The following is a 20,675-nucleotide window of genomic DNA, read 5'->3' as shown; positions in this document are numbered from 1 at the left end:
AGAATGAGGTGCAATAATTATAGCAAAAGTACACAGTAAGGAGTAAAAGACTAGAGGGCCAAGATAATGTGATGACAAAGAAAGGTACTTTGGGTGTCTTGTCTCTCGAGTGTTGCAACGAAGCAAAGCTGCCAAAGAAAAGCATGATTGTATATCTAAGGCGCCAATGTCATCTAATGATACCTTGACATGCATATAGCGATCAAAGTGGCCGCACTGGCGTTGCTATTTCCCCCACTCCCACTAACATTCACACCTAAGAGCAATATGTCACCAGAATACAAAAAGTTCTGTGTTGATTTCAGTTGTTGATGGCCCATGTAGAGGCTTGTACGAGTGTCTCATCCGGAAATTCTCTGGCGTGAATGTTGATCTGGTAGGTATACAGCCCTCCACGAGGTTGGAGAACGGTTATGAACCAAGGCAATGACCGATGTCGATCTCAGCTGATACATCTCTACGGTAAGAAATCTCTGATTCCCTCCAGACCACCACCCGTTACTTCCCCGCCTTAGACTCTCCATCCCGCGTCAACCTTCGCAACTTGGCATTTATCCAGCGCCCATTTAACAAACTTTTACCGGATAGAATCAGTATCCTGCTAGATTGGGCCGTTTTCAGCATGAACAGCCCAGTTGCCGGCTTGGACCAAGACTTGGCCTAAGCCAGACGAGTATAGAGATGTGGCTAGAAGCTTGGTCAACGACACTGAAGCTGACATATCGGCTCGTTGTATGGTCAAAATGCACGCGCCTACGCATATGAAGGAGCTGCTGCAATGGATATGCGAGTTTCACAGGGTCGGAAGGCGTGATTAAACCCCTGGTATTCGTCCGTCTTGCGGGAGGGGCCAGATGCGTCATGGCGGCGACTGATGCTCCCCTGCTGTCGGATGCTGTCTCCAAGAGAGGACCAAACCCCTTCGCATGACTTCTTACACGGGTCCGTGCAGGGTCAGCATCTTCCTTCAACCTATGCCTTCAACTGACGGATAACACATCAGACTAGCTCTCGAAAAGAGTATTAAAGAAGCACGTAATCGAGGCAGTGGATTCCGCTATGGACCATCTCTTGTTACACAATTGATCAGTTAATACGATTTGTAAAGTGCTTCTGTCTGATAGGATGGATTGATCGTTTTGGTGGAGCAGTGTATGTCGAGCTTATGGGAATAATGTCGTTATTGCACAGTCGCGCCAGGATAGGAAAGAGACGAATAAAGAGACGAAAGTGCCTGACGCCATCCCTAGTGTTGGCCAGGTTTAAAATCACATTGCAACTCTTGGCTCTCCACCTTGTCTCGAGAGGATTTGGTACCTGGGAGAGTCGGATACACTCCGACAAACACAAACCCTGACAGGCGTTATGGCGCGAGCGCTGGCATGATCGGCGTTGTTGCGACATTAAAACTCGATCGTGTTCCTTTCTGATCGACAACCTGTACAGTGGTTCAGGGAATTGGCTCAACGGCCGGCAAGCTAGTGCTTATCACAGTTCTTATTTCACTTCACGTCCTCTACCTGCCCGTCTCGAAGTTGTGCTTTATACGTTCAATATGGCTGCGACGACGGACAAGGCAGGCCCCATCGCTGTGTCCGAATTGCCTGGGGAATCTGATCAGTCCACCTCGAATCACAACCTCTCGCATAGCTCGATCGAGGACAGGGCAAAATTGCTCGACGCTACCCCTGAGGACGTTCTCGAAGCAGAAGAGCACGCAACCACGCTAAGCTTGGAAGAGACCAAGAGGGTAAGTAGCCATTGATATGCAGTGAGCTCCTCGATCTAATTATTGCCTCATGGAAAGCTCGCCGAGAACCTCATCTCCTTCCACCAAAAAGACTCCAATTTCAACTCCGAGTCCATTGATCGTCTTTCCAACTTTATCCAGCATTCAGAAGTCTTTGAAAAACCGGACGCTCACGCAGCATATATTTCCGACATAAAGACCGAAGTGGCTCTCTTGACCTTCAACTCGCCCTATGCAGAAGTCCGAGCCGTCGTCAGCAATAAGGACGACACATCGGCCCCAGCCGGAACGCTTCGCGCCTGGACGATTGGTTTGGTTTTCGTAGCCCTTCAAAGTTTCGTGAATCAGTTCTTCTCCTTGCGTCAACCGGCTATTCTCCTCGATGCTACTGTCGTACAGCTACTCTCCTTCCCATTGGGAAAGGCCTGGGAGAGACTGGTACCGACGGGCGAGGTTAATCTATTTGGCTTGCGTTTTAGGCCTAATCCAGGCCATTTCACCCAAAAGGAGCATATGTTGATCTCTATCATGGCGAACGTGGCTGGCACACCACCATATGGCCGCTTCATCGTCATTACAACTTGGCTTGAGAAGTACTTCAACTTATCATTTGCTTCGTCGTTTGGATTCCAAATCTGTGTTACGGTGAGTGACTTATTAAAGGAGTGGTGAGGCGACATGTCAACTAATTATGACGCCTAGATCTCTCAGAATCTAATGGGCTTTGGACTTGCGGGGCTGGCTAGAAGATTCTTGGTTTACCCGGCCTTCTGCATCTGGCCTCGTTCGCTAGCCACCGTGGCAATGAACCAGTCCCTGCACAACGGTAAGCCAACCTCGTCACCACTGACTCCCATCACACAGAGTACAGCTGACATGTGCTTCCTAAAACAGAGGGAAATACGCCTGTGCCTGGTCCTTTCAAAAGGACTTACAACCTTTCTCGATATAAGCTCTTCATGGTCGCATTCAGCGCCATGTTCATATACTTTTGGCTCCCTGAGTATTTTGCCTCGGCCCTTTCTCTCTTCAACTGGCTTGTCTGGATCTCGCCAAATAACTTCAATTTAGCTACCATTACCGGTCTCAGGAAAGGTCTCGGATTTAATCCAATACCTACTTTTGACTGGAATGTGTTGACGCATAATGTCCAACCTCTTCTCGTGCCATTCCACGTTACCTTTAATATGTTCATTGGCTGCTTCATCGGCGGGATTACAATCATCTCTCTATATTGGACTAATACCTACAATACCGCATACCTTCCGGTCAACACCAACACCATGTTCAACCAAAACGCAACGAAATATAACGTCTCGGCTATCTTGAATGAGGATGGGCTTCTCGATGAGGTCAAGTATCAGTCTTATAGTCAGGTCTATATTGCTGCTTCCTCGGTCACTTATTAGTGCGTTCATGGTCTTTTGGAACAAAGGGGCGTCCTGCTGACCAGGCTGGAAGCATTTATTTCTTCGCCGTTTACAGTGCGGTCATTTCGTATACTGGTCTCTACCACTGGAACGATCTCAAACTAGGCTTCCGCTCTCTCTGGGACAGTCTGTTCAAAAAAGATGCGAAGCGTGACGACTTCACCGATGTCCATTCGAGACTAATGAAGACCTACCGGGAGGTGCCCGAATGGTGGTACCTCATCCTTAATGTTGGTTTGGCCCTGCCAGAACATGTTTAGATGCCAGCTCACAGATTCGCAGGTTATCTCCATCATTTTTGGAGTTGTTTCTGTGGCTTGCTGGCCCACTCATACTAGCGTCGGTACCGTGTTCTTCGGCATAGCTCTCGCTCTACTCTTTACTGTCCCAACAGGCATCATCTTTGCTACTACTGGAATCGAGGTTGAGTTTAATGTCCTTGCGGAATTCATCGGTGGTGCCTGGCAACCTGGAAACGCTCTCGCTGTAAGAATTACACGTCAACGTTTTTAAACATGGCGAATACTGACTCTATCTAGATGAACTTTTTCAAAAACTTCGGTTGGGTAACGATTGCGCATGCCCTTGATTTTGCCAATGACCTCAAGCTTGGTCATTACCTAAAGATCCCTCAGCGCCAGGTATTTTGGTGTCAGATCGTCGCTAGTAAGTTGAGACAAGTTATACCTAAAGGAATGCAGAGTCCTAACTTGGATTCTAGCTGTCTTATCTGCTTTTATTAGCGTTGGTGTCATGAACTTTCAGGTCCTCAAAATTGAGGATGTCTGTCAGTCAGACCAAAAAGACAAGTTCACCTGCCCGCAAATGGAATCTTTCTTCACGGCTGCTGTTCTCTTCGGCTCAGTCGCCCCACGAAGAGTCTTTGGTGCAGGTGGCCAATATACCGCTCTTCTTGCCGCCTTTCCTGTCGGCCTCGCGCTTCCCATTATCCATTACTACGCTACAAGAAGACTGCCCCGGACACATTGGCTCACCAAGATTCATCCTGTTGTCATGATGAAAGGAGCCTATTCCTGGTCTCCCTACAATATTGGTTATATGTGGCCCGCTGTGCCTCCAGCTTGGCTTTCGTGGATATACCTTCGAAAGAGATACCTTGCGTTCTGGGCAAAGTATAATTATACTCTTTCGGCGGCATTCTCTACTGGTATAGCCATTTCCGCAGTCGTGATTTTCTTTGCTCTGAGCTATCACCAATTAGATCTTAACTGGATAGGCAATAACGCGGACAGTGGGTGCGAAGCAAATACCTGTACACGGCTGAAGTTGGCTGAAGGAGAGATTTTCGGGCCGCAGCCTGGGACATTTGTTTAAGTGGAAACTAGGATCTTGGTACTTAGCTTATTCTCACTTGGCCATTATCCACAAAGAATAACACATCGTGCTCGCGCAGGAGGCGTCTGGGAACCATCGCTTACATGCTAAAGCAGAGCGGGTATGGTGAGGGGGCTAGGAGTCATCGTGCGTCGAAGTCAACGTGACAACGCCGTGGGGCCAGCACCCAAAGTGGCCATATTACATAGCATCATGGCTGAGACTAGCCTTTCGATTTTGTCTGTACTTCCCTAACAACTTATGTATCAAAAAGATCAGCTGGTGCAAGTTTGGTTTGGTCGTCCGCTGGTCAAGTCAGGGTAGTACAAGCCGATGTTTCCTTGATAACGAAAACGACAACTTAGAGATTCAAGAAAATGAGAATCATCATGTATCTCTGTCGAGCCCATAGGAACCGCAAGGATAATGGAATCTTGGTGCAGCGTATGTCACATACGGTTTTACAACCCTAGGTGGGATTGTCTCGGTCCAAGTACGATAGGAACCTTCCTGCCATAGCTCCCGAGCAGCCTCAGGCCATCATATTTCTTTTTGTCTGGGCAGGCCCTGTTGTTTGGTTGGGCCATCTGACTTGGGGGCCTCCATGGACTGTTATTGAGCCCTTGAGACGTAGAAAAATCCACAGTTGCCACCAGAACGGGGGGTTTGGGCATTTTCCGTGTCGACCGATTCTGCGTTGAAGCTTACAACTCGCTTTACTCTCGTACACGCGTTTAGCATTACCCAAAATCCTAACTAACTAGTCCATCAGGTTGGTTAGCGTTTGGAAATAGTGGCCATCTCCGCCGAGGCAGATCGTTAGAGCCCCATGCTGCACACTGTCACGTCGCGCCCCTACCAAACACGACCTTAGCCAAGTCGTGCAATGTCGACTTAAGAGATTCTCGCTAAGTTCCATGACATCAGGATAAAGATCAGAGAGTACGATCCGCAGTTTAAGAAGATCAAATCACCTCAGACACTTTACGACGAGAGAGCATCTGCTATTCGATCTCGCATCAGGCATGCATGGACCCGGCTAGTTTCAGTCCTAGCGTCAAGTGTTTCTATCCTTCAGGATGAGATTTCCAGACTCGGCGGTCAGTTGAAAGAGCTGAAGATCGACCACAAAGCAGGACTTGAGATTGAAGAAAAGAAATACCAAGAGCAGCTCCAGAACACCACAACTGCCCTCTACCAGGATCTCATTTGCGTCATGGAGCCTCATCTGGTAGAATCGATGTTGCGGGGACTTTTCAATCGCGAGGCTTCTCAAAAAGATATTGATATGGCAACTGATTCTGCCCACCAACATCTATCTTCTTTTGGGACGTGTAGTGCAAGTAAAGGCATGAACAGTCAGACAGTGAGTCTTCCGAGGTTATCCAAACTAATCTGACCACAACTAATGGCTATAGAACAAGCGGAAAATCGACCAACGGGATATTTTAGAGCCTCCAAAGCGCCGGAGAGGCGGCGGGCCCAGACCATCCGAGCAGCTAGCAAACCAAATACCTCGCGAAAAGAATGCCTCTAAGAGCTCATCTGAACCACCACCTCGTGGACGGACCCGACGTAGCCACAGGCGCCATCGTGACGACACACCAACTCAAGAGCAAGACTTTGAGGGCATCACTAATCCAGACCCGGGCGAGGTGTACCTCGCCTTCTGGGGAAAGTCACAGGAGTGGCTGGCCATGCTCGTCCTCCCGATGCAACATCTCGAAGAGGTTGGAGTGAGCGGTACTCTTGAGACGCTCCGACCAGCTGAGATTATGCCATTATGTTATAAATACGACAAATTGACAAAAGGCTATATCTAGTGAGAAGGGTACAATGAAGGATAAAAGTTGGTCACAGAGAGCGAATTTCCTGTCATGTACTTTGACGGCCAAAACTTTCCGGCCAAGAGCGCAGTTGGCTGGGTTGCCGCCAAGGGCCTCTTCCAGCATCATCGCCACAAAACTCACCAAACACAGCCATCGGAAATTCATCTAGAACCATTACCAGACGCTCACCAGAGCTATCCGGAAAACTCCCGGAATGAAGAGTAGGTTGAGCAGGTAACAGCAGGAGAAACATCAACGAGGAATTCTAGTCCTCGTCTTCCAGCAGATGTGCCAAATACTCTGCCTCAAACACAGCCTCAACTAGAGCCTGAGCCCAACATAGAAGTAATATATATCTCAAATTCTGGGCTGGATGAGAAACCGACCGAGGACTTGAATTCTGTCGAGCCTGAGACACCAAGGCTACCAAGCCAAGCCAGACTTGAACCTAAACATCAGCCAAACCTCGTAAACTAAGCGAGTCATATAGAAATAGCGAACATCGAACACCAACCACGACTTACTTCGTTGAAGCCTTCTGAAGCATCTATGCTGGCGCAAGCTGCACTACCCGGGGTCAGATCTTCATGTCTAGCAGACTTAACGCTGATGAGGAGGCCTTTCATAGCGAGTAATTGGAACTAAGAATCTCCTATCTTGAGGCAGCATCAGATCGACGCTGTATTATAGTCATTGATCGCGAGGTCAGATCCTTTACAGCCTTTCCGAATGCAAGACATTAGTTCCGGCGCCTTTCGATACCCCGACGCCGAACAAGTAGCGCACTTTCCAACCATGGGCCAGTCCAGGGAGATTATCTCACTCTCCAAAAACAAGAAGTGGATCATGCCATAGGTGCAATGCATGAAGCTCTTAACCAGCCTAGCATGCCAGAGGCGAGACCACCGGACTCTATCGATGCCGCCCTATCCGCCATGCATGCAGCCCTTGACCTCGACTCAAGGCAAGGCTCGGTGCCGAATCCCACGTTGCCTCAGTCATACCCCGGTCTACCTCCTGCACGGCTCCAATCTTCAAACTTCACGGTACCGTCATCAGGTTTCGGGGCCTTGATGCCCCCCTTGTCCCTGCCGCCAATTTCCTCCGTAATGGAGTATGAGCCAGCGTTCCAAACACCGCCTATCCTACAAGACAGGAACCCCGGTAACGCGAAGAGTGCTTCACGTGTAGATAACTACATCGACACCCTAAGGACATTAACATTAACGAATTCCCGCCAACTAACCTTTATCGCTCCGGAAATATCTGCGTCGCGCGTGGTGGGAATAGCACCCGGCTTGGCCGCCTGGCTATACAGACTTCCTGTGCGCCTCATTGCTTATCTGGAGGACTATCTACGACGGTTTCATCTTCTACCTGGCATGAATGGATCAAAAGACGATTCTCCTCAGTTGACGCCCGCAGTATTCGGTCGTATAAAGAGAGTTGCACTCGCCCCCCAATGCCCCGTCCCTGCTTCACAGCACTTCCGGCCAAGCCTTGTTGCGTCTCTTGCTCGCTTGGATGGTGGATATAATTTGCCGCTATGTCGATGTTCCTCCACCCAGCCTAGGTGAGAGGTATTAATTCTCATTATATTAACACTTGGTGTCTCTACATCTATTTCCCAAAGCTTATCATGCATGCCTTCACAGACCAGCCAAAGCCCTCTCCCACCAAGGCATATACTCATCTCGACACCATTTCGCCAGTCTACGAAGAGCAGCCGTGATGACATAACATCCGTGGGAAGAATCAGAGGATCCAATCTTGATACTCTCCCAGATTATCTGGGACACTCTTGTCAGCAAAGTGCATCTGGGATCAAACGCGACAACGCAACACAACATACCATTCTATCGCGCCTGCGCTCGGCAAAGTCAACACGCCAGTCAGCGCCATTGACAAAAACGATGGGAAGGATAGGTAATCCTTCCCTAGACACGTGAGGTAGGCTCTCGAGATGCCGAAAATGAGCCCGAACCCATGTTCCAAGCTGGGCTGGGCCAGTGAGCTCGCCATTAGATTTAGGATTCTTGGTCTCAATACTGATGGCTATGGGCGTGTTACCCTCATCACTGAGCTTAACGTGGGCGATCCGGTTGTTTTGGTTGAGCGATTTGAAACGCTTGATTGATGAGTAAAGACGAGAGCCTTCCAGTGGCTCAATGAACATGCCATAGTCAACCTTGGCATCTTTCAGAAATGGATCTGGATCACGTAGTTCTGGGTATATTCGACACTGTGTTCTGCTTGACTGTCAGCGTTCCAGAGGGACACAACATACAAACCGTGTTCATGAAACGTACATGTTCTCATATGTGACATCTTCGTCACCCTCGTCCAGTGCAATCTCCAACAACGGAGAGTGAACACTGTCGTTCCAGGTCGATTCGTGAGACATGCGCGTCTTACACCTGACGGTCCGACGGAGGATCGAACAAATTCGACGGTAAATGTACTCGTCATTCGCCATGACGGTCTCGTCTGAAGTCACGGGCAAAAACCAGATATCTAGTGGTGGGTCCGGGAAACCCTCTTGTTCCGTGATGCGGGCCTTGTCAGGCGAGTTAATATCCGAAAGAGTACGTTTGATGATGAATAACATACTTTCATCGCGTGCGGAATAACCTGGCCGTTCTTGAGACTTGCCAAATCACGCATAAGAGCAGTAATCTTGTCGATGTCCTTGATTGCCCTGCGTTCAAGAGGGTACTCTTTCGCGCTACGCAACACGAGTTCTCGCTTCCGGGGACTTGATGAACCAGAGGCTACTGATGACATGGACATGCTCGACCCACTCTCAGAGGGCACGTAGCCTAAGCTTGCATTTGAAAGCTCTGAAAAGGCCGGTGCTGTTGTTGGTAGCTTCATCAGCAACACTCTGTAGGAGAGGCGTGTCCAAGTGACAAACCATTTTGGGTAGGGGTAGCGTCGACATCTATGGGCACGATTTTGACCTTCTTGCTCGGGCTTGGAGTACGAGGCGACGCCATGCTTTCCGTTTCTTGGTCGTACAGATGCCTTGAATCCTCGGTCTGTCCGATCCATGCCTCGATGAATGTGGACGCTGGGTCAGGCAGGGAATCGCCGTCGAGATACCACATGGGTCGGCAGTGTTTATAGTGCGTGTGGCTGAGGAGGGACGAATTGGTATCTGTGGCCAGCAGTCTCATGGAACGGTGTTGTCGTGTTGTTTGTTGTTAGGCATTGTCTATTATGTGAGGGGCCCGCTTGGTTGGTGGGACAACTGTTGCTGACATAATATAGGGAGCCAATTGAATCGCAGATATTCCTTGGAAATGGCTACCCTAGACCGAGAGGTCGCTGACTCCACTTCGTCCTGCTTTCTATATCTTATTTTTCTTTTACGACAATCACGTTAGGACGTAACCATTGGGTTATACCTATAGTGATCCGAAGTAGAAACCCCCGAGTGCATTTCTAAGCTACCCTGAAGCGTGCATCTATAGTTATTGCTCGATAAGTCAATTCGTGTTGAATTGTGCCTTCACTCCCCGTCAAGGCTAGTATTTATCAGTCCATCAACCATGGTTCTCAGGAGGAGTCACTGGATTCCGCTGCCCGACACAACCACACCTGTTTCCACACCATCGCCGGAAGCCCGTCATCCCCAGGCATTATCCACGCCTTGGCTTCTATGGTCTTTCCCTCCATTTCCTCTACCTTCGACTAGGGTCTCGTCAACGGTCGCGTCCATTTGCCCTGTCTCTGCAATCTAATCTCATTCTCAAACAATTGTTACGTAACAGAAATCATATTCACAGCAGTCCTCCTATATACGTATGCCACATAATGACAGCCACAACAGGCCTAGATACAGTTCCAGCTATCGGGATTCTTCGTATCTCCCTTTCCGTCCCAGATGTTGCGGTACGGGTATCGGCAATGCCTACGCTCGTAGTCAAACGCGCCATCTGCAGTTCCGCCGACGTTCTTGTAGCCCCCAATTGTCTCTGGCGCAACACCCTCCTCGACCCATTTCACAATAGCCAGAAGCACATTATTGTCTGGCGTCTTGCCGCCCATGTTTCCGGCGTTGTTTCCAATGCGAGAAGCCCCGTCTCCGGCACTGCAATGGCCACACCCACTGACGCGGAAGAACCTGTAAAACTCGTCCAGATGGCTACTTTTGAGGCCCATTGTTCGAGACACGTGATTATAGTAATCGTCCGAGTTCTCGGCGCTGATAAGTCCGTCCTGGAGGCCGTGCCAGTGAATCATCTTGTTGCCACGCCTGCGGAACTTAGACAGGTCTCCTTCCCAAGTCTCAATGTCATAGGGGTTCATCTCGGCACCTCTATCGTAGTCCTTGGGTCCAATCGTGTCGGGGTTCCACTTGGGGTCCTCCCAGATGACATACTGGTACCATTCTGTAGAGTAAATGAACGGTTGCTCGGCGACAACAAAGTTGAAGAGAGCGTTAGCACCAGGGACCGCTCGAGGGTAGATGTATGTCTCATTCGTGGTATATAGGGGAGAAAAGACTTTACGGACCGTCTCAACCTTGGCCTTGGTCAGGCAGTTCTTGGTCTGGCCCTTGCTGCAGATGAGAGCCTCAGGACGGTACTGACAGAGGGTAGGGTCCTCAAGCACGCCGTCATCGACGCCATCAATGCGCTCGTCGCACTGAGCCAGGACACTCTTATGCACCATTTGCCACTCGTCTGGAGTCACATGAGTAGGAGCTCCTGGGGGACCAGTGATGCCCCAGAAACTTCCAGAGCGTGCCTGAAGACCATTCCAGCGCATAGCCGGAGCACCCGCTACGTAGCCATCGTAATCTTCAGGGAAGCTCTGTGCCAACTTCATTGCTTGACGTCCACCAGTCGAGCAGCCGAGAAAGTAGGACTTGAACTTCTTGCCGTAAAAGTCCTGGGTGATCTTCTTTCCGATAACAGCACCAGTGTGCACTGCACGATAGGCAAAGTCCTCAACCACGCCTGGGTTGCGGTACATGGGCAAGCCTGAGGTTCCGTTGTGTCCGTTGTTCGTGCCAACGCTGGCGAAGCCGAAGCTGTTGCCGTATGCCATATCGTTGTAGGGCATACAGCCAGCTAATCCACCATTGCCGGTTCCTAAGAACCGACCTGTCCAGTTCAAAGGAAGCCAAACTTCGATACTGACGTTTGAGGTGGGTCCTGTCTTGACTAGCATGGCCACGCGGCAGACCTCAACGTCCATAACCTGATAGTTAGGAGCGCAGGTCGGGTGGTTGTCGGGGAAAGTGATGTTGGTACCAGCGGAGACATGCTGGGCGAAGTACACGGTGGTGTTGGGGAGTTTGAGCGACTTCTTGAGGCTGGCGCATTTGGCGGCGAAATCATCGTTGCCTTTGTTGGGAGCTGCGCATACACCCAGCCCCTGGAGGAGGCTGGGAAGCAGCAGGGTCGAGAAGTTGACGCGCATAGTGCCCGGTGACAAATAACTATCAGACAAGTAGGTATTTAGCTCGCTGCCAGCCTCCTGAGCCCGACTGAGGAGTGCCTGGACAAGGAGAGGCAAGAGCTTTATTATATACATGCCTGGGGATAAACCCTTTCCATAGATGTGCCTGGTTCCTGCGGGGTGAACGGATGGTCCTAGATAGAGCAACCAGCCAATAGTTCCAAGAAAGGAGGTGGATACCTCGGTAATATCGTGCGAGGAACTACCCCAGGCTTGGCATACGGCAGCTAAAGCGGGAATGACAAGAGGGAACGTTTATCAAAAGGGTAATGATCCGAGGAATATGGGGTAAAGAGGGGGACTCCGACACCTCGGCCTGCCAGAGTTGGAATAACATGCGGGGTGCATAGACGTGAAGAAAATCGGCAGATAGCAGCCACTGAGCTAAAATAATAGGCCCGAGTAACTTATTGCCCTGCTCCACTTGGTCAGTGACAATCAATTGCTGACCTTCACCTGTCATGCTACTGTCTTGACATGGAAATATTAAGAAAGCAGACTCGTTTACACCATTTTCCTTAACAAGTGCAATAACCAATTCCATCCAAGAGCCAGCCAACAGACTTTGCGCTCGCCAGGGCTAACCCCAAGCTACAGGTGGTTCAAGATTTCTGCACCAAATTCGGAGAAGCTGCCGATCAGTTCACGACCGGGCCGGGACGAGAATCCACACAGGTTCCCCCATTCCTAGACACAGGCCTATATGACAAAGAATACAATACTCCCACAGGCATTTAGAGTCAAGACAAGATGAGCTGTCCTGAATACCGACATAATCTCGAGATCCGATTTTCATGGGAGAGACTCTAGTTTCGGTCGGCCACGGCACGGCAAACAACGGCGGACGAAGGAAGGAGATCCGACAGAAGTTCAAGATGGTTATCTGAATAATGGCAACTAAAAAAAAAATGGATCGTTCAGTCTCATTGCTGAGCTCAGATCCTCGTTTCTGATGGTTCGCAGCCCAAGCCCCCAAGAGCTTTGCCGTATCTGAGGCGTCTCAGATGCCTGCATTGGATGCGTATTGGCCCAAGAACGAAGTGACAGGACTCGGGAAACGTGTTCCAAAGAACCCGGCGGCGCTGGCGGCAATATTTATTGTAGTGTTATTTGCATCATAATCTGGCGACTTTCCTAACAGGACAGCGACGGCTACACCTGTGCGCCGCTGTGGAAGTATTGGCATCGAGCATGGTCCGCGGCTCACCAGCATGCCAAACAGCGCAGTTCTTCCTCGATTCAAGGCATTTCGAAGATGAGAACGGTGTGGGGGCGTTGCAGGATATTGTCACGAATGTTTAGTTGCACGCGAGGAGGCACCAACGTGACATAGTTTTGGGTTCGATAATGTACTGACAACGATGGAAGAGAGAGAGGAGAACGGCCTCAAATATAGCCGGGCTATTCTTCTGAACCACATGATGCACTCTAGAGCCAGCCAATTCTTGTATTCAGTAGAGTTCCAGCTCCTTTTCCTCAGCCAATACAAACGCACTCTCTTTGTCGCGAATCGAACCAATACCAATCCGGCGAAAGCTGGGGTGCCCAGTTGGTGTCTCGTGCGAAGAACTTGCCACCGGTTCTAAGATAAGAAACGTATCCCTATGAGATTTCGATTTCTCTTGGAACCTTGATCGCACAAGCAGGCAGGTATAAGTATCGAAGCCATCTCGTGAAATGGTTGCATCGTCAAATTGTCCCGCACAAGACCAAGGCATCGGGCGAGAAGAGTCCAATTCTTCCCCCTCCAGATGAAAATAAGGAGGGTTAGATCCGGATTCTGGGGCGATTCGGAAGCGGAGGTCCTTGAGGGGCCCCTTGATGACCAGGGATGTTGACTGCACGCTGGATGCCATTGCCAAGCCGGTCCAGGTGATGTTGCATGTGGATAGGAGAACATGGTCTTGTTTGGTCTCAAGATCTTGCATCGAGAGGGTCCAGTAGTCGAAGAAAATTGGGGCATTGCAAGACAGCCAGGTCCAAGAGGGTATGTTGGCCATGGCAGACTCCTTCGCCGGTCCTATTCGAAGCCATAGAAGGTCCCCAGCAAATGATTCCCTCCATAAGCCTAGGAGTGGCGAATAACCCGTTGTTTGCTGATAGTGACTTGTAATCCCCACCATTGCTGCGATTCTGTCGGCTGGAAATGTAAAGTCTCGTGCGGAATAATTTTCAATCCACTCATGCCAGATGCGCTCTTTCCGCCTCGAGGGTGCAAGCTTCAAGTGACGATCACCGCTTAGCAGTTCCAAATCTTCAAAGGTCTCGCCAGCTTGTGTTTTATAAAAACATCTGCATTGCCAATGGATCTCTGGCTTCATACAATGTACGATGCGGTGCGAGAGAAGCTCCTCTTGCAACACCCAGCCCCGGGTGCTCAAGTGGGTACTGCCCTGAAGCTTTCGTGGCGTTCCGGCTTGGAATCTGATCATAGTGCTCAGTAGCTGATCTTGTTGCTGATAAACGAAAATGCGAGGACCAGGCCCCTTGATGGCAGCTCTGTCGCTGGGATCAAGAGAACTCTCAGTCACAGAGTCCATAACGCCGTTTTCTTCCAGAAAACAACCTTGGGTACTATCTAGAGCATCGCTGGCGGCGATGTTGATTGTGCTTCCCAAGTACGTGTCCCTCATTTGAACCGCCTCTGCTTGCCAGTCCTCGGGGTCATCCTGTACAATGCACAGGGAATCAATCCAGAGGTAGCGGATACCGAGAGACCGTGTGATGTCGACAGCATCCCGAAAGGTTCGCGGAAGCAAATCTTCCGAAAGGGAGTCTTCAAAGAGAGACTTTGTCTTTGTCTTTGTCGTGGTTTGTATCGGCACATGGTGGCCCCAGGAATGGCTCAAAGTTGCATAACGAATTGGGTGCTTGTTTTGCTGAATCTGGTTCCTCGCCACGATACGAAGAGGTTCACCGACTTTAACATCAAGCATGCGCGTTGGGTACTGTTTTGCGGCCGGATGACAGACCTTGTGATTTGATTCGCAGTCCTGAAGCCATTCATTCAGAGTCGCGATTCGATCTTCAGATAACATTCTCTGCTCATTGGCTCTGCCGAACCGCCAAAATTTTGGATGCTCAAGGTCTGCTCAGACAATATAAGCGTCTTTCAAGAAAAGCATTCGATTCGTTTCTTGAATGCAGTTTACCTTTGCGTGCAGATTGGGACGAGATTCCAATCGTATCCACACAGACGTATTCCAATCCCAGTTGCTCGACGTCCATGGTCGTGTACAGGACTGCCCAGGATATCCCCTCGGTCTTCTTTGCATTTACAACTTCCAATAGAAGCTGCGGAGGTGAACTTAGGGTGGCACCTGCAAGCAGTGATGTCGCCATGGAGTACTTCTCTGACAACGACAGGTCCCATATGCTAGAACATAGAGGGCAAGACCGCGCTGAATCCTGAAGATGCAGGATATCCTGATGCCATTCACACCGTTGGGCCTTCCCACGTGGCCCGCAGTAATCCATGATCCAGCGAATGACACCTAGACATAGGCCGCATGGCGTCTGCGTTGGTCGATCCATATTGATACTTTCGAAGAGATGCGGCTGAGGGGTTTAGTTGACGATTGTCGCGCCGCTTATTTCTGGGACTACCATTTCATTGGGGAGCTTTCTTAGTCATAAGTGACTAAGAAAAGGGAGCAAAGCCTCAGGTGTCTAGTTCTCAATGCCATTTTAAGTCCTATAAACTAGATCGTTAACCTCTTTGACCGCATGTGCTCGTAATCAGGCATAGCTGCGTGAACCCAGCTCTCCAGCTTGCTCCCATCCTCGTCACCGAACTCGACCCGCCACTTGGCCGCCTCTTTAGCAATATCAAGATTGCCAGCGACCTTGTCAAGATTTACACTATCGCTGGCGCTAAGTGAACTCAACATCATTCGTGCCATAGCCGACATGTTGCTGAGCTCCTCTTGCGATGCCTTTTCCCATGAGAAGCGCAACTTGTCAGGATCCAGTCCGGCAAGCCTGGCGTACTTCGACATAAGCTCTGGGGAGGTCATCATATCATCGGCATCCAGCACAAGCGGCCGCTCTCCCCCACTACCATGCTCGGCCTCGTAAAAGTCAAATAGAGTTCTGTTCCAGATCGAAGACCTCTCAATGATGCTGGGCTCTTTGTCGGTACGGCCCAACACGTCGCTGCGTGCCGCGCGATACATGGAGGCGAGTGATAAAGCCGGGTGTCGGATAAGAAATGTTGGCTTGAAGGTCTGGAGCAATTCGTCCGAAAGCACAGTCTTATTCAATGGAGAGCGTGTGCCACTCCCCAGTGCCGTGGGTTCGCCAATCATAGTGCCTTTCCCGTGAGCGAATTCGGACTCGAAGAACGGATGGTTCAGCAGCAAAGCATGCTCCTTAAACAAGACCAACTGGCCTTCATTTTCGGCTTTCTTTATATAATCCAGCAGGTTGTCGAAGCATTGTTGCTCAACCTCGTCGATGTCTTTCTTCTCCTCCATCGTCCATTCAGACATAGGCTTCCCCTGTACCGCGTAGCGCTTGAGGATCGACGGCAGCCAGAAATACCCGCTGCTCCTTATCGGCCGGGCGCCCTGTCCCTCAAAATTAAGGATCCGGACAAGCAAATTGGATGCGGTACGAGGCGAAGTCACAAGCAAGTGACGGGCGGCCGGGGTAGGGCGCATCGTTGTGGTTGTGGCTTCTGTCGACATATTGTTCTTTGCTATCGGTGACTTGGGCTCGAGCTCGGATCGAACGAGTTGAATAGACAGACGAGCCAGTATGTACCCAAGACTGTTCTCGTGAATAGTTCAGGCAGTAAATGAGTAGCAAAGTCGGGGTCATCCCGACAATTCCAACACTTATCAATCCAGCTCGTCTTACACCGTGTGAGAAAGGCGAACTGCCACTTACAATCCTTACCTCTTTCCGTGGTATAGCCTTGTGCTGTGATCATAAACAGGGGGCTAATCTGATTAGAATACACCAATCAAGTGATACCTTTATGAAGAGAGATGATGTCTGTCTTCCTGTGACGCTTTGAGCTGGATAAGAGGAAGCTGATGCTTTATATGAGGAGTTTGAGCATGAATCTAGTCATCTCTAGAGCAGATATATCATTGCGTCACATATGAAACAGATGTTGTCATTGGCCATTCTTCAATATGCTACCAGTAATGGAATGATTGCTACGCCACCATCGGGGAAAACAAAGGCGTGAACCACCCAATAACTTGAAATATGATGTGGGGTTGTTATTATGCGGGCTGACGGTCGCGACGCGAGCATGCAGTCAGCACTTGAGGGTCATATCAGATGCTGCCTATTTCATGACAGGGTTTCCGCGTAATAGCGGTGGAGAGTAACAGCCGTAAGTGAACTGGCGTCTGAGTCAGAGTCGTACGATGTTGTTTCACACTTGGCGCTCCATTATATAAACGTCTGGGCGTCAGCATTCCGCGCAATTCTCATTCCTTTTAGAGCCTGCTTGACTTTTCTTTCATTTCCCCAATTATTGCACCATTAGGAAAACGGTCCGAGTTCTTACTTACACACCCTCTTAGGCCATAGGCTAAAAAGGGCGTTGTTGAACTTTCCTTGGATCCTAAGCGATCTAGTATTCCTAAACTGACCGTCTCAGACATCAAAACATGACCTTGTGCGATCTATGCAAGGGCATACCCTGGGAAACACTTCCTTCAGTCCCACCGGATCTCGACAGTGAATTAAGCGGGCATCCATACCTCCAACCATTCCACCGATGGCCTGAAGATATTAGAGGCTACTCTCATCATCAAAGCCTCGAAGCCTTGCGAGATTCCGCAACAGTGTTAGACTGTCATCTCTGCCGCCTGATTCTTAAGCAAGTACAATCATGCCAGTCAGAGCTGGAAGAGCTGAAGCCGAAATGGGAAGCCGATACGATGACCCGGTACGACTGGCCATTATGGGAACTTTGGATTGTGAAGCGAGAGAACGGGGGAGATGGATTTTGGGTTATGAGTTTGACGGATGGAGCAGAGAAAAAAGAGGTGAGGCTGGTGGCGGCGATTGGACTTTGTGTGAGAGATGGTGAGATTGCGCAGTTCATTTGACCCTTATTTGGTGTTGACGTCCCCAGGTGACCCGCTTGAGTCGATCATTCGCGGCCGACCAGTCGAACAACACGGAGGAACTTTGACGGCAATCTCAAGAGCCCGCAAATGGCTGAAGGAGTGCAACGAGCATCCTGGCTGCAGTCCTGGCGAGACACGATTGCCATCTCGCGTCATCGACGTGGGTGTCGACACTAACAGTCCTCACGTAAGGCTCCGCGAGACCGAGACACATGAATGTGGAAAATATATATGCTTGAGGTATTTTCAGCCGGCAGTCTATGAGCAGTGTATTGTGGCTAATGTCCATTATGAAGCTATTGCTGGGGTAATGAGCAGGCATGCACTACCACTCAAGCCACGATTGCAGATCGAAAGCGCCAAATCATAATATCCGACCTACCCAAGACGCACCAAGATGCTATTAAACTGGCACGAGAACTAGGAGTGAGATATCTGTGGATAGACAGCATCTGCATATGTCAAGATGACCACGAGAATTGGGAGCGGGAATCGGCCAAGATGCTGTCCATCTACTGCAATGCGTATCTGACCGTCGCTGCTTCGAGAGCCAAGGACAGCTCTGAAGGACTTTTTGGAGAGAGGCCGACTAGGGAATACGTTGAGCTCGGGTACACATCTGGTGACCTACGAGGGCAAGCTTTGGCGTTTAATCTACCCCTCCACGAAGAAGCCATCTCCAGCGACTACCTATCTATGCCGGATGAGCCACTCTCGGATCGCGCCTGGGGTCTACAGGAACGTGTTCTGTCACGTCGGATGCTTCTTTATGGCACTCAGCAACTGTTTTTTGAATGCAACGAGGGATTTCGAGGGGAAGATGGTCTGTCCCTCAAAGACCGATTCCAGAGTGTGCACGAGAAGTTGGAAGAAGAGTCCGAGGGAATGGAACAACACCGAAACGAGGCCAATTGTGATGACGAAAAGATTTCCAACAATAAAGCGGCATTGCTGGGATCATGGTACAGCCTTCTCTGGTTATACGGACCGCGGAAACTCACAAACGCCTCCGATAAACTCCCTGCTATGTCTGGTCTTGCTAGCGTCTTTGCAAAACGGCTTGACGACGAATACGTGGCTGGTCTTTGGCGCTCCCACCTCATAGAAGGACTTCTATGGCAAGGGTTGGGATGCAGACGAGTGCAAAAGTACAGATCGCCTTCCTGGTCATGGGCTTCCATGGATGGAATTCCCGGTCTAGGCGTCGAACAGGATTACGATACCTTGGCCAAGGTCCTGGACGTCAAGGTGGATCTTAAAGGCGTAAATCCTTACGGCGAGGTCACCGACGCAAGGATCAAGATACGGGCGCCAATGGAACGTCTCTATCTTGCTATCGAGGACTGGGACCCTAATAGAGCAGGCTTCCCTTATGACAACAATCCGAAAGTGCGTACGGCAAACGGCAAACCTGAGGGTACCCACTCCCGCTTTGACTTTGACTTCACAGCTGAAGATGCTCCGCAGGAGGCGCTGAAGATTGTGAAGAGTTTAGAGGGGGTGGAGATTTTTGCTTTGATCTTGTTGAAGGTGACGGAGGAGAGTTACGATGATCAATACCAGGCTTTGATTGTTTCAAAGGTGAAGGGGGGCGAGGAATATCAGAGGCTAGGGTTTATTTTCCTTGATGAGGAGATGTTGGGACGAAGACCGGAGGAGCAGACTGAGGAGGAAGCGCCTATAGTTACGCTTGTGTAAGGCCGTTTAACTTGAGTAATTAGGGACCCTGATAGATTGCCTACGAATGTCCCACGGGCCATTTCACAACTTATGTTTGCTTGACGCAGTTGTGCAAAAGCGCGTCACGTTCGGGGGCAATGGGTTGTCAGGGGGCTGCGGTCGCCATCGTGTCGAGTTGGCAAACATGAGCATGCAAGGTACCGAGTGGCGTCGTCCCTGCCCTGCCATGGTCGTCAAGACCGTTCCGCGATGGTCTGCATCGGAAGAGCGATTTCATCTGCGATTGTTAATGACCTAGGTGCGGTATGGTATGGTGGATGGGGTGGATCGATGGATGAAATGCCAAAATCATGGCATCGCATCCATGACGAAGCAGTGCAGGCGCAAGGCCACGGACGGGCGCAACAACAAAGAAATGAAGCAAGAGGAATGCAGACAGAAGAGACACGAATATCACATCGTGACTGGAGAGACCTTGTTCGCTTGAGCAACAAACAGGGGGGTTCGTAGCCATAACCAATCATAAGGCAGATCCCGGAGGGGCTGTGCCTGATACCAAGTGGCCGTAGGGACGGCGCGTTCTCCTTTGGTCAGTGGTACAAGGGCCTCAACACTTTGACTTTGGCCTATCACCACGCGGCGTGCAAATCATACTCTACCACCCTACACACCTGCATCATCTCTGTAGGTTTTCCCTCTTCCCAATGAGACAGCCCTCTAGTCTTAGACTTTTTTCAATGCATGAACGTATCATTTGAGACGGTCTAAGCTAAAGAAGCTATTTATACCCAAATTCTGGTTTAAGTATGCATGCCGGCCTTATACTATAAACGCGAATTGCAGCAGCAATCTGATTGACTGTGCTATCAAATTCCGAAAACACCATGATGCCATGTACACAGTATTGATCCTCCTTCAAGCTAGATGTTGCCGACGAGGCTTAACTAACCCAAAGCTCCTTGAGAACTGTCCCATCGCTGAACCCCAAGAGTTTCTATGATCACTGCGCACTGAACATACCGACCTCCTTTTTATCTGTACGATGCCACCTTTCGCGGAATCTTGCTATCCTGTGGCGATTCTGGGGCCA

The 20,675-nt window shown here is 50.0% G+C and overlaps 6 protein-coding genes across 6 annotated transcripts; 2 read left to right on the top strand and 4 right to left on the bottom strand.

Annotated features, from left to right (window-relative positions):
- Nucleotides 1-1,555: 1,555 nt before the first annotated feature.
- NCS57_01489200 (uncharacterized protein) lies at nucleotides 1,556-4,515 on the top strand (the record flags this gene model as incomplete). Its single annotated transcript, XM_053064477.1, has 8 exons — nucleotides 1,556-1,750; nucleotides 1,808-2,395; nucleotides 2,453-2,576; nucleotides 2,645-3,158; nucleotides 3,212-3,410; nucleotides 3,463-3,666; nucleotides 3,720-3,846; nucleotides 3,902-4,515. The coding sequence occupies 8 exons, from the start codon at nucleotides 1,556-1,558 to the stop codon at nucleotides 4,513-4,515; spliced, it is 2,565 nt and encodes an 854-aa protein (XP_052906105.1).
- Nucleotides 4,516-7,993: 3,478 nt separating this feature from the next.
- On the bottom strand, nucleotides 7,994-9,520 carry NCS57_01489100 (uncharacterized protein; the record flags this gene model as incomplete). Its single annotated transcript, XM_053064476.1, has 5 exons — nucleotides 7,994-8,134; nucleotides 8,197-8,593; nucleotides 8,654-8,901; nucleotides 8,955-9,199; nucleotides 9,259-9,520. 5 exons carry the CDS (start codon nucleotides 9,518-9,520, stop codon nucleotides 7,994-7,996), a joined length of 1,293 nt encoding a protein of 430 aa, XP_052906104.1.
- A 658-nt stretch (nucleotides 9,521-10,178) lies between these two features.
- On the bottom strand, nucleotides 10,179-11,774 carry NCS57_01489000 (Carboxylic ester hydrolase; the record flags this gene model as incomplete). Its single annotated transcript, XM_053064475.1, has 1 exon — nucleotides 10,179-11,774. One exon carries the CDS (start codon nucleotides 11,772-11,774, stop codon nucleotides 10,179-10,181), a length of 1,596 nt encoding a protein of 531 aa, XP_052906103.1.
- A 1,490-nt stretch (nucleotides 11,775-13,264) lies between these two features.
- On the bottom strand, nucleotides 13,265-14,749 carry NCS57_01488900 (Heterokaryon incompatibility protein; the record flags this gene model as incomplete). Its single annotated transcript, XM_053064474.1, has 1 exon — nucleotides 13,265-14,749. One exon carries the CDS (start codon nucleotides 14,747-14,749, stop codon nucleotides 13,265-13,267), a length of 1,485 nt encoding a protein of 494 aa, XP_052906102.1.
- A 765-nt stretch (nucleotides 14,750-15,514) lies between these two features.
- NCS57_01488800 (uncharacterized protein) lies at nucleotides 15,515-16,501 on the bottom strand (the record flags this gene model as incomplete). Its single annotated transcript, XM_053064473.1, has 1 exon — nucleotides 15,515-16,501. The coding sequence occupies one exon, from the start codon at nucleotides 16,499-16,501 to the stop codon at nucleotides 15,515-15,517; it is 987 nt and encodes a 328-aa protein (XP_052906101.1).
- Nucleotides 16,502-17,440: 939 nt separating this feature from the next.
- On the top strand, nucleotides 17,441-19,603 carry NCS57_01488700 (HET domain-containing protein; the record flags this gene model as incomplete). The annotated part of the gene is made up of 3 exons (XM_053064472.1): nucleotides 17,441-17,861; nucleotides 17,911-18,145; nucleotides 18,202-19,603. The coding sequence occupies 3 exons, from the start codon at nucleotides 17,441-17,443 to the stop codon at nucleotides 19,601-19,603; spliced, it is 2,058 nt and encodes a 685-aa protein (XP_052906100.1).
- Nucleotides 19,604-20,675: the final 1,072 nt, after the last annotated feature.

Source organism: Fusarium keratoplasticum, chromosome 15, assembly GCF_025433545.1.
Source record: "Fusarium keratoplasticum isolate Fu6.1 chromosome 15, whole genome shotgun sequence".
In the NCBI taxonomy this organism is placed as follows: Eukaryota; Fungi; Ascomycota; class Sordariomycetes; order Hypocreales; family Nectriaceae; genus Fusarium; species Fusarium keratoplasticum.
This window is presented reverse-complemented; position numbering and strand designations above follow the sequence as displayed.